Source organism: Primulina tabacum, chromosome 2 (assembly GCF_025594145.1).
Source record: "Primulina tabacum isolate GXHZ01 chromosome 2, ASM2559414v2, whole genome shotgun sequence".
NCBI lineage: Eukaryota > Viridiplantae > Streptophyta > Magnoliopsida > Lamiales > Gesneriaceae > Primulina > Primulina tabacum.
In genome coordinates, this window is record NC_134551.1 from 47,548,627 (window position 1) to 47,568,062 (window position 19,436).

Sequence of the window (19,436 nt, forward strand, 5' to 3'; positions counted from 1 at the left end):
AACGGCAAGCAAGTCGAGACTATAAGCAATTATAGAGATCTGTACAGAAAATTGAATAACACGTTTTTTGTTCCTGCATTTTACTGCAGCAGTGTCACAGAAGTCAAAAGACCAATTAAAGAATAAAAAAGAAATCTTTGATCTTTGGCCAATGATCAGAAAAAGAAAATATACGGCTCTATTTCAAACCACTCTAGCTGCGTAGAAATTATCTTCATCAAGACAAGAACTGATGGGTGAGGGTCAGAACATATAAAATATAATCAAAAGAATTTTTAGTGTTACCTCAAGGTTTCTATCTTTCGCAATGTTGAGTCTCTAATGCTATACAGAACGTGAGAAGAAAGAATAACTTAATCCAAAAATGGATCTGGTGAATCTTCATGGAGAACCATAATGCTGTGTGATGCTAAAGCTACCAATTCCTGTTAATCCTAAAGATCTGCTTTGTAAAAGAATCAGCTGCCACCGATAGCTTATGAAGAGTACAAAAAGAATAATCCCAGGATATCCTAGAAAACAATTAATTAACTCGAAAGAGATATTTCAAATCTTCCACGGTAAGCCGTGTTTGTCTGCCACCAGTCTCATCCTCTCCAAATGCTGCTGCGACCATTTCTCTCTTCCTTTGCTGAACAAGAAGAAACATAAAGAAACCAGAGAAATAAAAAACAAGTTTATTGCATTCTTCGAATTTATTTCCTAAAACTTTATGACTTTCTTCACTTGCATTCTACCATTGGATCGAAAATAAAATGCAGTAAAAGCAAAGGTACCTGTAAGGATAAAATGCGATCTTCTACTGTATCCTTCACAGTCAGCCGAAAAACTGACACAGGGACGCGTCTGCCCAATACGGTGGGCTCTGTCAATAGCCTGATCTTCAGTTGTTGGGTTCCACCACAGATCAAGGAGGAGAACACGACATGCTGCCACCATGTTTAATCCAAGACTTGCAGCTTTCAGAGACATGATCATAACAGAAACCTGGTAGAAAGCTTCCATGCTTAATTCTTCGAGAAGAAGTGCTATTAATTTTTAACAAAAGCTAGAGGTAAGACAAACCTCTGGAAGAGAATTAAAATCTTTCACAGCTCTGTCTCTGGCAACAACTGGCATTGTTCCATCAAGTCTACGATACTGAATGGAAGACTTCTTCAAACAATCTTCGAGCAAGTCAAGCATCCTCGTCCACTGGGAGAACACGATTGCTTTCTCTCCTCCAAACTGTGCTAAGTTTGAATTTCTATTTATGTCTGAATTTTGGTTATCTTCTACTGAATCGTGAGCATGTAACTTTTCTGAACAACCACCTTGTTCGAAGGAATTCGAGGAACACGTTCTTAGGGGACGCTCATAGGGTTTGGACAAAGACGACAATAGCTCAAGGGCGGCCTTGATTTTGGAAGAATCCTCTGGACGACTCAGAGAACAAGGCTCATTAACCTCAACAAGTGCAGAATCAGAACACTTTGGGGTATTTTCCATACCAAGCTGATCAGATAGTGAAATGCGCAGCGAGGTCATTGAGAATATATTGGACAAGGAAAGATGGGTTTTGCAATCCTTGGCGACACACTGAGTGTCATCACCTATTATATGCTGGCATATGCACTGGTCGCAATAAACATGTCCACAGACAGTTACAACGGCGCCATCAGGTGGGTCCTAAAACATAAAAGCAGTTAAATAGCTTGTAAGGCATTATTCGACAAACATAGACAAATGTAATCCCATGGTTCTGTGAATAATATTGACAATTTTATAGCAGCGGAGCATCTGGAGTTAAAGTTGAAGCATCCGCCAGGGCATATTAACCGAACATCCACATATTTAACAGATGCAAACTGCATAGTTACAGACCAGTTTTCCCAGTCAATGAAAAATGTGTCAATAGTTCAAATACGACGTTGACAAGTGTGTATTTCTGTGTTACCCTCAATGTGTGTAATTTTTTCATTTAATACATCAGGGCATCCTTGGCCATTAATTCACGGCATTGACAAGGAAACTAGCAATCAGGTATATATTAGTAATTCTACAGAAACTAATGTCCAATTTGAATCATGTAAGGGATCACAAATACTAATACTAAGTATAAAAAAGTAAAAACTTGGGCGCCAAATTGCTTTTACCCATCAAACAGATGAAACACAAATGAAATATATAGCCACAAGCACGTTTAAAACAAATTCATAAAAATTCTTGGGCATTTATTTTGCATTTTGTTGGTGTTTCTTACATCCACTTTAGAGTTACGTGCTCACAAATGGTGGTGAGGACGAATAAATATCTTTCCCGTATACACGAGAAACTCGGATCTAATTAAAATACCAACTAACATAATAAAAAATAACAATAATTAATTATGGAAAACACTAAATAAGTGTGGGAAATCATGAGATGGTCCATAACTAACTACTTACATTGCAAATCCCACATATAGCTAAAGACGCTTCCAAACAATTCAGAAGGAAAATCTGTTTCTCCTGAGGAAGTTTCTTAGCTACCTCAATGGATGCATTTATTTTTGATTTAGAATTGAATCCCCTAACAAGAAGAGGGTGATCACAAGCTTGTCGAAGCCGCAGAAGCATTAACAATATGTTCACATAATTTTGTTTCACAGTTCCTGCTGCTGCATATTCCTGTCAAGATATATATATATATATATATTTTAAAAGAAAAAACAGAGAGGGAGATAAAACCCTGAGACCAGAAGAGCAATGAAAGATTATTATGACATCGAGCTGGAACAAAAGAAAGCATACAGCAAACTGCGCACGCGACTCCGCCTCAAGCCTGCAGTAAAAATCCCGTTCCTCCTGGGAAAAATCAACTTTTTTCATCATTATAGTTTTGGGTGGGAGATTGATAATTGGTTCTCCATCAATAAGAGTACCTATGTCACCATACACCATGATATCAGTAAATCTCCTGAATTCTTTTTGCTTATGATGCCATGATAGCAAGTGCAAAATAAAATGCGGAGGGAACACAGAAAGCTCAACAAAGGGGAGGAACTTCAAATTTATGATGGATAACACAATTTATCAACCAGACCAGAATCCTATTTTCTAGAGTTCAACGAACCAAAATAGATTAATTAATTCATGCTAGTTATGTCCATATCCCCACGCCACAAAACAGGCCTAACAGCTTCACAAACACAGATAGGCACTTAATAGGCTATCATGGTCATATTAATATTCCCCAGAAGACTGAATGATATATACAAAAAGCCTCGAAAAATTTCAATACCACAGTTATTTTATGATTCTCAAAGGCCAATAAGCAACAGAAACCTCCTAACGCATTTATAGTGACATATCACCCGACTTTCATAGGGAACAGCTATACTTGCTTCTGACATTTACAACAGGGTTAACATCACATCAAGCAAGCAATAAAAGCAAAACAAAATTTGAGTAACAGCAAACAAGAGGATAACATATCTCTTACCTTTTGTTCTACGTAACATAATAGTCTTCAGCACAGCTTGTAATTTTTTGTAACCATCCTTTGGATTCCTATGAATGGGTGTCTTTAGTTGGTCGCAGAAGGTCTTAAAAACAGCATATGGATCGTGCCTGAGAAATCTAAAATAGCTATATAGATCATCAATCGCATTCTGCATCGGAGTCCCAGATAAGCACCATCTTCGTTTCGCCCGAAGGCCCCAACAAGCCCTGGCTACTTGAGTTCTGTGGTTCTTAATACTCTGAGCCTCGTCCAACACAACTCTAAACCATCCAACCTTGGCAAGCGGGCCAGATATAGTTTCATATAATTCTTCGTCGATTCCTCTATTACACTTCTTACTTCTCAAGGGTTTTTTGTCAGACATGGATTCAAGTAGTTTCCTTTTTTTACCAGATGAAAATCCTTTAAATGGGGCACCTGCCTGATCATCATTTTCATTAACAACAGGCTGCTTTGGCACCTCCATGCTCACAATAGCATAGGTTGTCAAAACAACATCATATTTGGCCACCTCGCGAGGATCCTTAGTGCGGTTACTTCCATGATATACTAGAACAGAGAGATCGGCTTCAGTCGTAACTCTATTGTGCAATTCATCGGACCACTGCCGGAGGACACTTGTTGGACATACAATAAGGGTGCCAGCAGCAGGCCTGCCCTTAGATTGCAAATGTGTCTGGCCCCACTTGATATGGCTTCCATAAACTTGAGGAGATTTGGCACCTTCTCTATCATCATCATCATCCAAATTTAAAGTCTCTGCCTCACTTTGTTCTCGGTTAGTCTTAGGTGCTTTAGAAGATGAAGACCTTTCTTTCAGAATCAGAGCGATCGTTGATATAGTCTTCCCAAGTCCCTGCCAGAAGTAGTGAATACCCGAAACATATGAGAATTGTTTCATGGGAAATATCAGTAAACATTCCTTCAAAAAGTCAGCTAAACCCCCTATGTTACCTGATCATCCGCAAGAATCCCACCAGAACAGCATGCACTTTTTGTCTCCTTGTTAACCATCCAGGATAAAGCAATCCTCTGTTCACAAACTCAGCCAATATTAATTGGGAGATGTACTGTGAGAGCCCAGCCCAAACACATTCCCCAAGCCCGGCCCAGTTTGATTAAGTAAATAAATAAATAAAAAAAATAAAAAAATAAAAAAAAAGAAACGTGAATTTCGCTTTCTCTCTCCCCGTAGCCGATCTTCTCCATTCTTCTTCAACATTTCGAAATTTATTTCGTCGATTGTGGCCGCACCGGTGATCGAAAAATTCAAGTAAATATACGATTGGAAAGCTCTCGACGTAAGCTTTCCATTGATACCACTCTTGCTAGGTGAAATCGTGATTTCTGAAAACCCGTCTAAAAACGCCGCCGGCTTCACCGTTGAAATCGTCGTATTCCGCCGCTCAAAACTAAAAATTGATTGAGGGGTTTTGTTCCTTATGTCGTAAGCTTCCTTTTGGTACCACTTTTGCAAATTTTCGAGAACAACCCGTCGGCTCCGTTTTTCTGCGTGATTCCGGTCATCTTCTCCGGCGAGTTTGCCGCCTGTTGCCGGTGAGCTTCGGTGTAGGCTTGATTTTAGCCACTGTTGTTCGGATTACAAGCTACCTCGGTGCAAATTGTTGCCCACGTGAATTTAATTCAATTTCGACTCAAATAATGTATCATTATTGATTAATTATTGGGTTATTGTTGTAGGTTCCGGAATTGTGCAATTTGGAGGTGTAGTCTGGTGAACCTAGAATTTATCGCAGTCGCTTAAATATTAGTTTAGCGTCATTTAAGGCTAAAAAGAATATTTTACGACGATAAAATAGAAATAATTGATTTTAGGCATTTTAGTCGAATATTGAAATTTTAGGAATTTAAAATGCCTAAATTGTTGAAATTGGATTTTTAGTGAATTTAAATGGTTCGGGAATTTTTATATGATGATAAGACCATTTAAATTAATATTCAGGTGATTTGTCTGAGTTGGCATTTACCGGACTTTCTTGAGGATTTAAGATATTTTGTTATAAATTAAAGTCAGTTGAGGTACGCATGAACTGTTTTATTATGACGTCTATATGATGTGAAATGACGTTAAGTACTTTGTAATGAGTTGTGGCGTGCCTTATGTGTTTCTGTGAATACGTGATTTCATTCACGCATTTATTTGAGTTGATACTATTGTGGCATATCATTTCGAGCCTTGACTCCTTTGATTGCTATTGATATTGATCTATCGAGTTGTTGCGTCATCGATGGAGTGGGTGGGTAGGATTAGCACTCCTGATGACTTGCATGAGGGCTGAGCGGGTCGCTCCCGTACCCTCGATGCTACGTGCATGGATGAGCGGCGGCATGATATTACGTTGCTGTAGTCCTGGCACGGGTGGCCACTGTTACTGTTGCTGATGCGTTTCATTTGGACTCCGCTTTGGTATCCATTATTTTGTTGTTACCGACACGCATTGCATTTCATTGCATTTTACTTGATTTTATTTCATGTCAGTTATATTTGTCGTAATATTACTGGTTCGTCGTACTGGGGCCCGACCCCTCGTTTCTTTTTATGCTGTGGTTGTTTTTGATGCCATAGCAGGTTATCCAGGAGGATTTGACGCGTCTGGTGGAGCGTCAGGTAGTGGTGCCCAATCGTCGAGTCATGGTTGAGAGTTCCCAGATATATATATACTATATTATGGAGTTATACATTTACCGGGGAGATGTCCCGTGTAGCTGTACTGTTATTTTTACGATGTTTTGTATTGATAGTTGTGTGATCGAGCTTTGCCGGCTCTATATGTGTTTAGTCCTGGCCAGTGCGGCTATAGGGTTGTGAATTGATGTTATGACTTTATTTCGAGTATATAAATGTTGTTTGTGTGGTTTGGAAATTTTTGGGATGTCCTACTTACTGTGAAGGTCATGTCGAAATTTCTATTGGCCCAAAAGAAAATTTTTAATCGCTTTCGCTGTTTACATTAATAAATCCTGGTTGTTTTGTCATTAAAGATTAATCAGGAGCACGGGCCCCCACATGTACCAGGAAAATAAAGCTCCCGCTCACTCTCATTTTTGGGACAAAATGCAATGATAATAAGCAAAGGTTATCATGGGACTCTTCACATATCTAGAATTATTTATGAAAAAACTATTTCACATGGCATACTTGGTAAATATTTCAAATGGTTGTAAAAGCCAATTAAACTTTTAACCATAACCCAAGAGAAGATAAAATAAATCAGTGCAGGAAATCTGGTTTCGTAAAAATTGTAATTGTTGAATAACTGAACATTGGATAATTAGGAGTTTGATTTATTAGATAGAGTTACATGCTATACTTATTCCTTTTTTAAAAGTTTTAAAAAATTAAATTAGATAACATTAATTGGTTTGGTAGGCTTTATAAATTGTACGATGTATTCTTTGATTTCATAGATTAAATAAAATACTTCTCTCCCATATTTTTCTTTTTAGAAACTTACATGGTATCAAATGTCAGCACATGCCGATGACTAAGTACGGTATGACATCTTCCTCCGGTGCAAATTCCAGTTCCGCGACCGCGACTCCTACCATGAGCGATAATGCTTCGCCTCCCTCTATCACGTGCCATAAACTGAATGGCCGTAACTTTTTGCCATGGTCACAATCCGTATTGTTGTTCATCTGCATACGCGGTAAGGATGACCATCTCATGGGCAAGGCGACCCGCCCGGACTCCGACGATCATATATTCAGGGCATGGAGATCCGAAAACAGTATGGTTATGTCGTGGTTGATTAATTCTATGAACCCCGACATTGGTGAAAATTTTCTCCTATATAGCACTGCCAAAGACGTTTGGATGCCGCACGAAAGACCTATTCCTGCAAAGACGTCGGAAATCTTTTCCACTGAATATATCCTTCATGATCTACGAAAGGAGGAGAAATATGTAACCACCTACTTCATGTCTCTCACTCGTCACTAGCAAGAATTATACATGTTTGATATACATGCCAGGAAGTGTCCTGATTACGAGCAGATTTACAGCACCGTTGTCGAGAAATTTTGGATTCCTTCTCGGGCTCAACAACACTTTGGATGATGTCCAGGGACAGATTTTGGGGACGAAACTTTTGCCACGCCTCCGCGCTTCAGCCTTAGCAGTTCAGCGGCAACATGTGACTAATTCCGACTCACGCCCTACAGCTCCCGATGCTTGCGGACCATCATATTCATACCCTTTGAAGCGAAAACAAGGGGCTGACCGTCTCTGGTGCGAAAAATGCAATAAGCCCGACCATAATCTGGATACCTGTTGGTGGATACATGGTAAACCTGCTAATTGGAAGCCAGCTCGTGAGCGTCGAGCACATGTTGCTGCATCGAAGCCTTCTCCGAACCCTTTGCTATTCACCAACGAGCAGCTTGATATGCTCCAAAAATTGTTTTTCCAGCAGCCATCATCCTCCACCCCTTCGATAATTGGTACGGGAACCAAAACAATGCGAGGTGATATTCTTGTTGCTTTCCTCACACAAACAGATTTTTCACATTATTGAATTGTCGATTTGGGTGCCTCAGATCATATGACAGGCACTTTTGAAGTGTTTAGTTCTTACAGCCCGTTTTCATTGCCCAAATCAGTACGTATTGCTAATGGGTCTTACACTACAATATTTGGCTCGGGCTCAGAGAATTTATCTCTTTGTTTGTCTTTACACAATATGTTGTTCGTCCCTGAACTCACTTGCAATTTACTGTCTATTAATAGCATTAATCGTGATATCCAATGCTCTATGATTTCTCTAACTAAATCTTGCATTTTCAGGACCTGGCATCAGGGAGGAGGATTGGCAATGTTGAGTTATGTGCAGGCATGTACCTCCTTCAGATGAAGCCTTTCTCGGGATATCAACCAGCCAATCCGGACAATTCTTCATCCTCCCCAATTTCTTCTGTATTTTATTTGACTAAGAAAGCGACTTCATGTTATGGCACTATTGCTTAGGTCAACCCAATTTTGTATATCTAACGAAATTGGTCCCTTTTCTGTTCGGTAATAAAAATTTGCAGTTTCCTTAGTGTGACGTATGTCAATTGTCAAAACACGCACGACATTCATTTACACCACAAGCATACAAACCATCCAAAGCCCTTTTCTCTCACGCATAGCAATATCTGGGCCGCCATTTTAACGTCAAAAATATTACAGGCTCCCATTGGTTCTTGTTATTTGTGGATGACCATACTCGGCTTTCCTGGATTTATCTCATTAAAGACAAGTCTGAAAATTCACACATATTCAAGACTTTCCCAGCCATGATACAAAACCATTTTTCAACCAAAATTCAGATTTTTCGATCTGATCGCGCAAGGGATTTCTTTAAACCTATTTTAGGTGATTTCCTCACTAGTCAAGGAATTATTCATCAAAATTCCTCCTTCGACACCCCTCGACAAAATTGTGTCTCCGAACGAAAAACCCGTCATTTACTTGCGGTTGCTCGATCCTTGTTATTCACAAACAATGTTCCTCGCCATTTCTGGAGCAATGATGTCCTTATTACCGCATTCTTGATCAATCGCATCCCCTCTCGCGTCCTCAATTTCATAACCCCGATACAGTTTCTCCTCGAGTTTTTACCCAACTGGACACTTACCAATATTCCACTCAAAGTCTTTGGCTTATCCATTTTTGTCCCCATTCATTCCCATAATCGAAGCAAGTTAAATCCACGTTCCCAAAAGTGCATTTTTCTAGGTTACTCACCAACTCAGAAGGGCTACAAATGCTTTTCTCCTGTCACCAGGAAATTTTATACCTCTGCGGATGTCACCTTCCTTGAGAATGGACTTTTTTATTCAGCTTCTTCGGTTCAGGGGGAGCAGATATCAAATGAACCTCAAAATCTGGAACTCATTTTTTAACCTCAAAATCTGGAACCGAGTGATTCAGGCCCATCCTTCATCCGATCATATTCGTACCACCAATCAGACAATTCCAAATGTCAAAGTCATATCCCACCTTTTGATCATGTCTACTATCGCAGAAGGCCACTCCAACTGACGAATCATCAGGACACTGTACAAAATCAGGTAAGCCATAACTCTTCTTCGCAGCCAGATCCCAAGGAAAATGACCAAGGTGCAATTGACTTTGTGTCCCTCCCTTACAATTGATGATAGGCTCATTGCATTAAGAAAGGGAACTAGATCATGCACACAACACCTTATAAAAACTTTGTATCATTTAAGAAATTTATACCTCTGCGGATGTCACCTTCCTTGAGAATGGACTTTTTTATTCAGCTTCTTCGGTTCAGGGGGAGCAGATATCAAATGAACCTCAAAATCTGGAACTCATTTTTTAACCTCAAAATCTGGAACCGGGTGATTCAGGCCCATCCTTCATCCGATCATATTCGTACCACCAATCAGACAATTCCAAATCTCAAAGTCATATCCCACCTTTTGATCATGTCTACAGAAGGCCACTCCAACTGACGAATCATCGGGACACTGTACAAAATCAGGTAAGCCATAACTCTTCTTCGTAGCCATATCCCAAGGAAAATGACCAAGGTACAATTGACTTTGTGTCCCTTACAATTGATGAAAATGAGATTGATGATAGGCTCATTGCATTAAGAAAGGGAACTAGATCATGCACACGACACCTTATAAAAACTTTGTATCATTTAAGAAATTTATACCTCTGCGGATGTCACATTCCTTGAGAATGGACTTTTTTATTCAGCTTCTTCGGTTCAGGGGGAGCATATATCAAATGAACCTCAAAATCTGGAACTCATTTTTTAACCTCAAAATCTGGAACCGAGTGATTCAGGCCCATCTTTCATCCGATCATATTCGTACCACCAATCAGACAATTCCAAATCTCAGTCATATCTCACCTTTTGATCATGTCTACTATCGCAGAAGGCCACTCCAACTAACGCATCATCGGGACACTGTACAAAATCAGGTAAGCCATAACTCTTCTTCGCAGCCAGATCCCAAGGAAAATGACCAAGGTACAATTGACTTTGTGTCCCTTACAATTGATGAAAATGAGATTGATGATAGGCTCATTGCATTAAGAAAGGGAACTAGATCATGCACACAACACCTTATAAAAACTTTGTATCATTTAAGAAATTTATACCTCTGCGGATGTCACCTTCCTTGGGAATGGACTTTTTTATTCAGCTTCTTCGGTTCAGGGGGAGCAGATATCAAATGAACCTCAAAATCTGGAACCGAGTGATTCAGGCCCATCCTTCATCCGATCATATTCGTACCACCAATCAGACAATTCCAAATGTCAAAGTCATATCCCACCTTTTGATCATGTCTACTATCGCAGAAGGCCACTCCAACTGACGGATCATCGGGACACTGTACAAAATCAGGTAAGCCATAACTCTTCTTCGCAGCCAGATCCCAAGGAAAATGACCAAGGTACAATTGACTTTGTGTCCCTTACAATTGATGAAAATGAGATTGATGATAGGCTCATTGCATTAAGAAAGGAAACTAGATCATGCACACAACACCTTATAAAAACTTTGTATCATTTAAGAAATGTATACCTCTGCGGATGTCACCTTCCTTGAGAATGGACTTTTTTATTCAGTTTCTTCGGTTCAGGGGGAGCAGATATCAAATGAACCTCAAAATCTAGAACTCATTTTTTAACCTCAAAATCTGGAACCGAGTGATTCAGGCCCATCCTTCATCCGATCATATTCGTACCACCAATCAGACAATTCCAAATCTCAAAGTCATATCCCACCTTTTGATCATGTCTACTATCGCAGAAGGCCACTCCAACTGACGCATCATCGGGACACTATACAAAATCAGGTAAGCCATAACTCTTCTTCGCAGCCAGATCCCAAGGAAAATGACCAAGGTACAATTGACTTTGTGTCGCTTACAATTGATGAAAATGAGATTGATGATAGGCTCATTGCATTAAGAAAGGGAACTAGATCATGCACACAACACCTTATAAAAACTTTGTATCATTTAAGAAATTTATACCTCTGCGGATGTCACCTTCCTTGAGAATGGACTTTTTTATTCAGCTTCTTCGGTTCAGGGGGAGCATATATCAAATGAACCTCAAAATCTGGAACTCATTTTTTAACCTCAAAATCTGGAACCGAGTGATTCAGGCCCATCCTTCATCCGATCATATTCGTACCACCAATCAGACAATTCCAAATCTCAAAGTCATATCCCACCTTTTGATCATGTCTACTATCGCAGAAGGCCACTCCAACTGACGGATCATCGGGACACTGTACAAAATCAGGTAAGCCATAACTCTTCTTCGCAGCCAGATCCCTAGGAAAATGACCAAGGTACAATTGACTTTGTTTCCCTTACAATTGATGAAAATGAGATTGATGATAGGCTCATTGCATTAAGAAAGGGAACTAGATCATGCACACAACACCTTATAAAAACTTTGTATCATTTAAGAAATTTATACCTCTGCGAATGTCACCTTCCTTGAGAATGGACTTTTTTATTCAGCTTCTTCGGTTCAAGGGGAGCAGATATCAAATGAACCTCAAAATCTAGAACTCATTTTTTAACCTCAAAATCTGGAACCGAGTGATTCAGGCCCATCATTCATCCGATCATATTCGTACCACCAATCAGACAATTCCAAATCTCAAAGTCATATCCCACCTTTTGATCATGTCTACTATTGCAGAAGGCCACTCCAACTGACGGATCATCGGGACATTGTACAAAATCAGGTAAGCCATAACTCTTCTTCGCAGTCAGATCCCAAGGAAAATGACCAAGGTACAATTGACTTTGTGTCCCTTACAATTGATGAAAATGAGATTGATGATAGGCTCATTGCATTAAGAAAGGGAACTAGATCATGCACACAACACCTTATAAAAACTTTGTATCCTTTAAGAAATTATCACCTGCATATCGAGCATTTGTATCTAACTTGGATCGGGTTCAAGTTCCGTCAAATATCGTTGAAGTTCTCCAAGATCCAAATTGGAAGACTGATGTCTTTGATGAAATATGGGTCCTTGAAAAAATTAATACATGGCAAATCACTGAACTTCCGTCTGGAAAGAGAACAATAGGGTGCTCTGCAAGAAGACCTTTACAGTCAAGTATAAAGCACAAACTGAACGATTCAAGGCATGTCTAGTAGCAAAAAAGTATACGCAAGCATGTAGGATTCATTATCAAGAAACATTTTCTCCTGTAGCAAGACTCAATATTGTCCGTGTACTCTTGTCAGCTGTCAGCAAACCTTTATTGGCCTCTATACCAATATGATGTCAAAAATGTATTCCTGAACGAAGAACAGGAAGAAGTGGTCTACATGGATATTCCCCATGATTTAAGTCAAAAGCCATAGTCGACAAGGTATGCACACTGAAGAAGTCATTCTACGGTTTGAAACAATCTCTTCGAGCATGGTTTCATAGATTCACCAATGTCTTCAAAGGAGATTGATACTGTCAGTGCCAATCAGACCATACTTTACTTGTCAAGCACTCCAAAGAAGAAAATATCACAGTCATTATCGTGTATGTGGATGATATTGTGCTCACTGGCAATCATGGAGAGGAAAGAGACCGAATAAAATTGCTACTCTCTAAAGAATTCGAGATGAAAGATTTGGGACACTTGAAATATTTTCTGGAAATGGAAGTGGTAAGATCAACTCGTGGAATCTCTCTCTCTCAAAGGAAATATTTGTTGGATCTCTTGCATGAAATTGGTATGTTGGAGTGCAAGCCGGTTGACACACCCATGGATCCAAATGTGAAAATTGAAATCAAAGAAGATAATCTACCTATTGATAAAAGAAGATGTCAAAGATTGGTGAGGAAACTAATTCTCTCTCACACGCTCGACCGGATGTTGGCTTTTTTGTAAGCATTATCCATCAGTTCATGAACAGCCCAACTGAGAAGCACGTGGGTGTCGTATATAGAGTTCTAAGGTACCTGAAGGGATCACCTAAAAAGGAATACTGTTTTGCAAACTCTCCTCAAGGAATATCCAAGTATACAATGATGCAGACTGGGCAGGTTCAACAAATGACAGACGCTCCACATCAGGTTACTGCCCATTTGTAAAGGGAAACCTTGTGAACTTGGAAAAGGATAAAGCAACCAGTAGTGGCGAGAAGTATCGCAGAGGCATAATATCATGCCTTAGCCAATGGCATTTGCGCGGTGATATGCCTTGAAATACTACCAAAGGAACTGAAATTAGAAGATCAGTCAAATAGTGGAGTTGAAATGTGATAACCAAGCTACGATAAGTATTGCCAAGAACTTGGTTCATCAAGATCGAACCTGATTCATCAAGATCGAACCAAAAATATTGAGATTGATCGTCATTTCATAAGTGAGAAATTTGAGAAAGGTGTCGCGAAGCTTAGCCATGTCCCTACTCAACTACAAGTGGCAGACATTTTGCCAAAGGCCTTATTTCGACCTATCTTTGAAGACGTGGTTTCCAAGTTGGGCATGATCAACGCATACAACCCAACTTGAGGGGGAGTATTGAATTACTAAACAGTCTGAACATTAGATAATTAAGAGTTTGATTTATTATAGAGCTATCCGTTGTACTTCATTCTTTCTTTTTAAATTTTAAATAGATTAGATTAGATAACATTCACTCGCATGGTAGGTTTCATAAGTTGTACAATGTATTATTTGATTTCATAGATTAAATTAAAATACTTTTCTACCATATTTTTCCTTTTAGAAACTTACAGTAATTGTAAGGTTTTAATCATTCTAATCAAACAAAGTGTGTTGATGTAAATTACTTAAAAATAAATAATGAATATAGAGAAGAAACAGTAAATGGACATGAAAAGGATCCTACTATATTCAAGAATAAAATGGTGGCCTTATTTCTATTTTTTGTACAGCCCATTAAAAAACATTGAAAACTAAAGAATCAGGGAAATAAGTTGTAACAATAACAAATGTGTGCTTCTCAAAGAAACAATAATGTACCTGGTGTTTCAGTAAAGGCACGGCCAAAAGACCGTCTGGTGGAGTAGCTTCTGATTTTGCCTGTGAAAGATCCTGACAATCACGCAATACTTCTTGTAAAACAGTTCTCCAATCAATGAAACTCTCAGAAATACACACGTGTTCACAAATTTATCACAGCAACAATAAATGTTCACACCATAGTAAATACGACACCACAAATTGATAAAATATTTTCGTTCTCCAGGCAATAAGTGTTAGTAATGGTCTAAATAACACATCGCCCAACCATTCATTCACCTTCACTAGAAAACATGATACTAGAAGATCATACTGAATCAAACACTGTAAGGTTGATTAAATTCGAAAAGGAGGAAACATGCAGCAGCAAAACTTATTTTTCTGCATTGTAATCAAATCATCAATTACATTTTCCAATTATTTGCATCACAAAAGCTAAACCACTGCTACCCTGGTTCACTTGACATACTAAACAAGCAAGAATTGGAAACCTTTAATATAGGAATTGCGTCTATAGATAGCGAAGCAGCTATTTCATGTTTCCATGATGCAAAAGGATATGAAGCAGGCAAGTGATCCCAGCACATCATCGCACAAGTAAAAGAGAATTTTTCTCCATTCAAGAAAAGTGGACATAATCAACATATGATGCAAGAGTTAATGACCAAATATAATAATCATAGCATCAACTGCAAGCAATTTTTAACATCAACATTTGAGTCTCAAAATGCAGACCAACACTAAACACATTGTTTCTCAAAGAAAAATTCGTTAAGCATTTGTGATTTCATTAATCGTATAAGATCCGTAAATTCCAATTTTTCAACAAAAATGAGAAGAAAATAGACGAAAACAAGAACAAGAGCTTGGCTGAACACCGGAAGCTTCAAAAAAAAGCTAAGAATAATTGAACTACCAAAAATTTTACACCAGTTCTAGCAATTTCGGAAAATATCTATTGTTATTGGAAGCAGCTAGATTATGCGATAGCGGTGTATAAATATAATAAATGCCTAGAGAAAAAGGAAAACGGATCATTTTAAAAGTTCACCTGCAGGGCAACACGAAAAATAACTCGTTCAGCATTTGGTCTCAGCCTGGAATTGGCAGTTACGATCTGGTTACTGGGGCTCCTTGATGTCAAAGATTGTGAAGCAACAACCACATTAGCATTTATGGTAACAGGATTTGATCGTGCGGGAGCACTCATATCTTCAATAACATACAAATCACAGTCATCAGCATTGTTTTGTTCATACAAGTTATTCTGCACTTTTTGGTCAGGGGGGTTTGGAAGATAAGAGCGATCGCAGTTGGCTACACTATTTTCCACCTTTAGGCAATTGAATTCTCTCTTAATAGAACGCTTTTGCAGTGTGCCAACTTGTTCTGACACCTGCAGAACTTCTAGCCATTCATGTGCAACATTAGTAGGGTTGTTTATGTGAGTTTCACTTATAGAGCCACAAATAAGGGGTTTTCTCTTTGCTCTGACAAGTATGTCTTCTTTTTCATTATTTGCACATGAAACATAATTCTCAAAAGAAACAGAAGACAGAGAGTTCGACAAAGGCTTCTTCATAACTTCAGTAGCAGGCAGGTCACCCGCACTCCCATAGTATTTCCTACTGAAAACATCAATTACTTTAGAAGCTCTAGAAACTATGTCACTAGAATTAACTGATCCAATATGCTTTTTGAACTTGATGTGATCTTGTATTTTCCTTTGTACATTTGACAAAGCATTGGGGGAATGCTGCTGCAACTCATTCTCCACCACAAGATTCTCACCAAATTCGTTCAATTGAATTCCCTTATTTAAAGAAATAGAGCTAACACTTCCACAATTGGCACGGTGCTGCCCAAGCTCACCTCCAACCTTATCCATAAAGGGAGTCAAACTAATGAGTTCTTCCATGGTGTTATCTCCATCCATCATGTGAACCATCCGACCATCGTCATTAGCTAATGTAGTGATTTCAGAAACGTACGGATGATGTTGCTTTGTTGGAGGAAAAAAAGATGGATTACCTGGGCTCAAAAAGCACAATTCACCGTTTTCAGATATTATATCAGGAACATCCGCTCCAGTAACTTCACAAGAACTAGAGTCAGTGTGAGATGTGTCATATGAAGACATCTCCCTATCGATAGATAAATCTTGCTTTTGCTCAAAAGAAATCCCAAGATTACTTTCCTCCGTTAATTTCTTGTCGTATAAATCTGCAAACCAAATAATAATTAACAAGTGCAATGAACAATAGTTAAATGATAGAAGGTGACAAAAACACTAAAATCAAGTCATGGTCAAGATTTATTTACAAACAGCAATCAGCTCTCAAGCACCAAAACAGATCAGAACGGATCGTGATTCAGGAGGCAGAAATCTAAGGATCTCAAATATAACATGATCAGCATATGAAAACTAAACCAATTGTAGAAGGGTTTCTCTAGTGGGATTTTTCTCACCATCATTTTGGAAATAAGATGCTGCAATTCTAGAACCACCATCAGAATAAGTATAGAAAAGGTCATTTCCCTGAAAAGGCATACAATCATTGATGCTTCTGGAGCACATGTTCTCTGCATAACTAAGCCGTGATGATGTTTCGACCCTTTCATTGTTTGGAACCATAGAAGCCCAGCCAGATTCTGAGAAACCATCTAAACATGCATTCCTATTATTTGAAGCCTCGGAATAGTTAGAATGAGATAAGACACCAACTTCGGGAAACTCAGCTCTCATTAAACTGGCGGCGGCGGCGGCTGTTGAATTCTGTGATCCTATGAAAAACAAAATATCTGATAACTTTAGGTGGAAATAAGTTGGCAGTTTGACCGAAATCACTAATTTCTGCACCATGTTGACAGTAAATAATAGCATAAATCAACTAAAGTGAATAGAATGAAATCAGTACCCACTACTTATTATCAGACAAGAAGTCGTGGTAACTTGAGAATGGTACAGAGAACAAGAGAATCACAAAAAACAATAATTACCAAAAAAAAAAACGCAAACCCAAATCTTCTCACCAACCTTGATTGGAGCCGTTAAAAGAAAAATCTTCCAACCCACCCTGAAAATCGAAAGAGAATAAACTAATTTACTGATTAACAAAAGTAAAAGCATGAAGAAACTAGGGAACACACTCGGTGCGTGATATACTCACTACATGATCAAGGCTTCACAAACCAAATAGAGTAAAAAAAGCTGAAAAAACCTGCACAGGATCAGGCGGTTCCCCTCCGTCCCACAAAGAATCGATATCGATAAGAACGTCATCATATCCATCGTCCATGGCGAACAATTCGTCTATTATAATCGAAGATACCTCATCGGCCTTCGCCATCATCATCTCAATCAGTTCCCCCCTGTAAATTTAACAAACCTAATTTCCCACGGAACTCGCCTTTCCACAACACAAAAACGCCGTCGCCGCAAAGTTATCAATGATGAAAGATGGGGTTACTAGAATTTTGCAAAATTCACAAAGAATACGAAAGGGTGCAGACAGAGGCGAGGGAGCGTAGGTTAAAAACTGGAACACGGGGGGCGTAGGTTAAGGATGCTATTCTCTAAATTTCCGACTATTCTGTGCTTTTTTACGAGTTCCTTGTTATTTATTTAACTAGAAAAAGCACCAGGGTACGTGCTAAAGTGAGCCGCGTTGTTTGTTTCCAATTAGAAGTGTGAAAGGATAGGGGAAAGTCGCCCAGTTATGTTATGTCTATGAAATTAATTGACCTCGTTGACACCGAAACTCTTCGGTATTTACGGTTTCCACAAAAAAAAAAGTATTTAAAAGATGAAAGCAAATATATATTTTTTTCCCTTTGTTAAGGAGCTTATAGTAAAATAATAATATTAATTAATATTTAAAAAAATATCATCATCCTTGACCATTGCAAAGGACCGATGCATGCATTATTTGCACCACCTTTTTCCACTAAAGGATGTTGGTCCCACGTGCGAAATTTGAGATAATAAAATCCGAAATTAAAGAATAACTGGACACCGTGATTTACGTGGAAAACCCCTAAAAATTATTAGGGTAAAAATCACGGGCAAGATGAAAAGATTTTCACTATAATATTTTGTGGTGTACAACTCACTCACTGTGTTTCCAAAGATAACACACACTCTCTTAATACAAGAGAACAAACAACTCACAAATATTATAGAACTAAGCACTCAAATGCTTATAAGATGAGAGAAAACTCGAAGAAGAAATGATTTCAGAATGAAGAGGGGAGTTCTATTTATAAAGCCCCTTGTCCGTGTGAAGACGCGTAAAAAACGCGTCTTCTGAAATTTCCGTGAAATTTCCTCCAACCACGTTTTTTTTATTCTGCAACTTGTTGTCCCTACTTTCTTTGATTAACATTGCCGACATTTCTCCCACTTGGAGATTTGATTGAGAGTCAAACACATCTCCAAACATCTTTTCAATCTTGCCATTACCTGCTGCTTACGTTTCTGCTAGACCACTTGAGCATCTACACCACTCAAACTTACCGGTGTTCAATGGCTTGGTCGGAAAATCAGCTATGTTATCTTTTGTATGGATTTTCTGCATATACACACTTTCTTTTTCTACTACTTCCCGCACAAAGTGAAATTGAACTCCAATGTGTTTCGTCCTGGAATGAAAGGTTGGATTCCTTGCAATGTGCAAGGCACTCTGACTGTCACAAAACAAAGGAACATTCTCTTGTTTGTGTCCGATTTCCTCCAATAACCTTTTAATCCATATTGCCTCCTTGCAAGCTTGAGTAGCTGTCATGTATTCTGCCTCTGTTGTAGATAACGCCACAACTTTCTGCAGTTTTGAAACCCTGCTTACTGCTCCCCCAGCAAGTGCAGATACATAACAAGTAGTAGATTTTCTCTTATCAGGATCATCTGCATAATCTGAATCGACATAGCCCCTGAGTGTAAAATCT

At 38.8% G+C, this 19,436-nt stretch overlaps 1 protein-coding gene across 1 annotated transcript; it reads right to left on the reverse strand.

The window, feature by feature from the left end:
• Window positions 1-18,098, reverse strand: LOC142533356 (helicase-like transcription factor CHR28). The gene is given in 13 exon segments (XM_075640101.1): window positions 1-631; window positions 777-839; window positions 841-987; window positions 1,066-1,668; window positions 2,427-2,648; window positions 2,772-2,902; window positions 3,463-4,339; window positions 4,438-4,515; window positions 14,493-14,564; window positions 15,544-16,715; window positions 16,962-17,276; window positions 17,530-17,569; window positions 17,714-18,098. Coding segments are annotated over 13 exon segments (3,963 nt in total). The 5' UTR covers window positions 17,849-18,098; the 3' UTR covers window positions 1-523.
• Window positions 18,099-19,436: the final 1,338 nt, after the last annotated feature.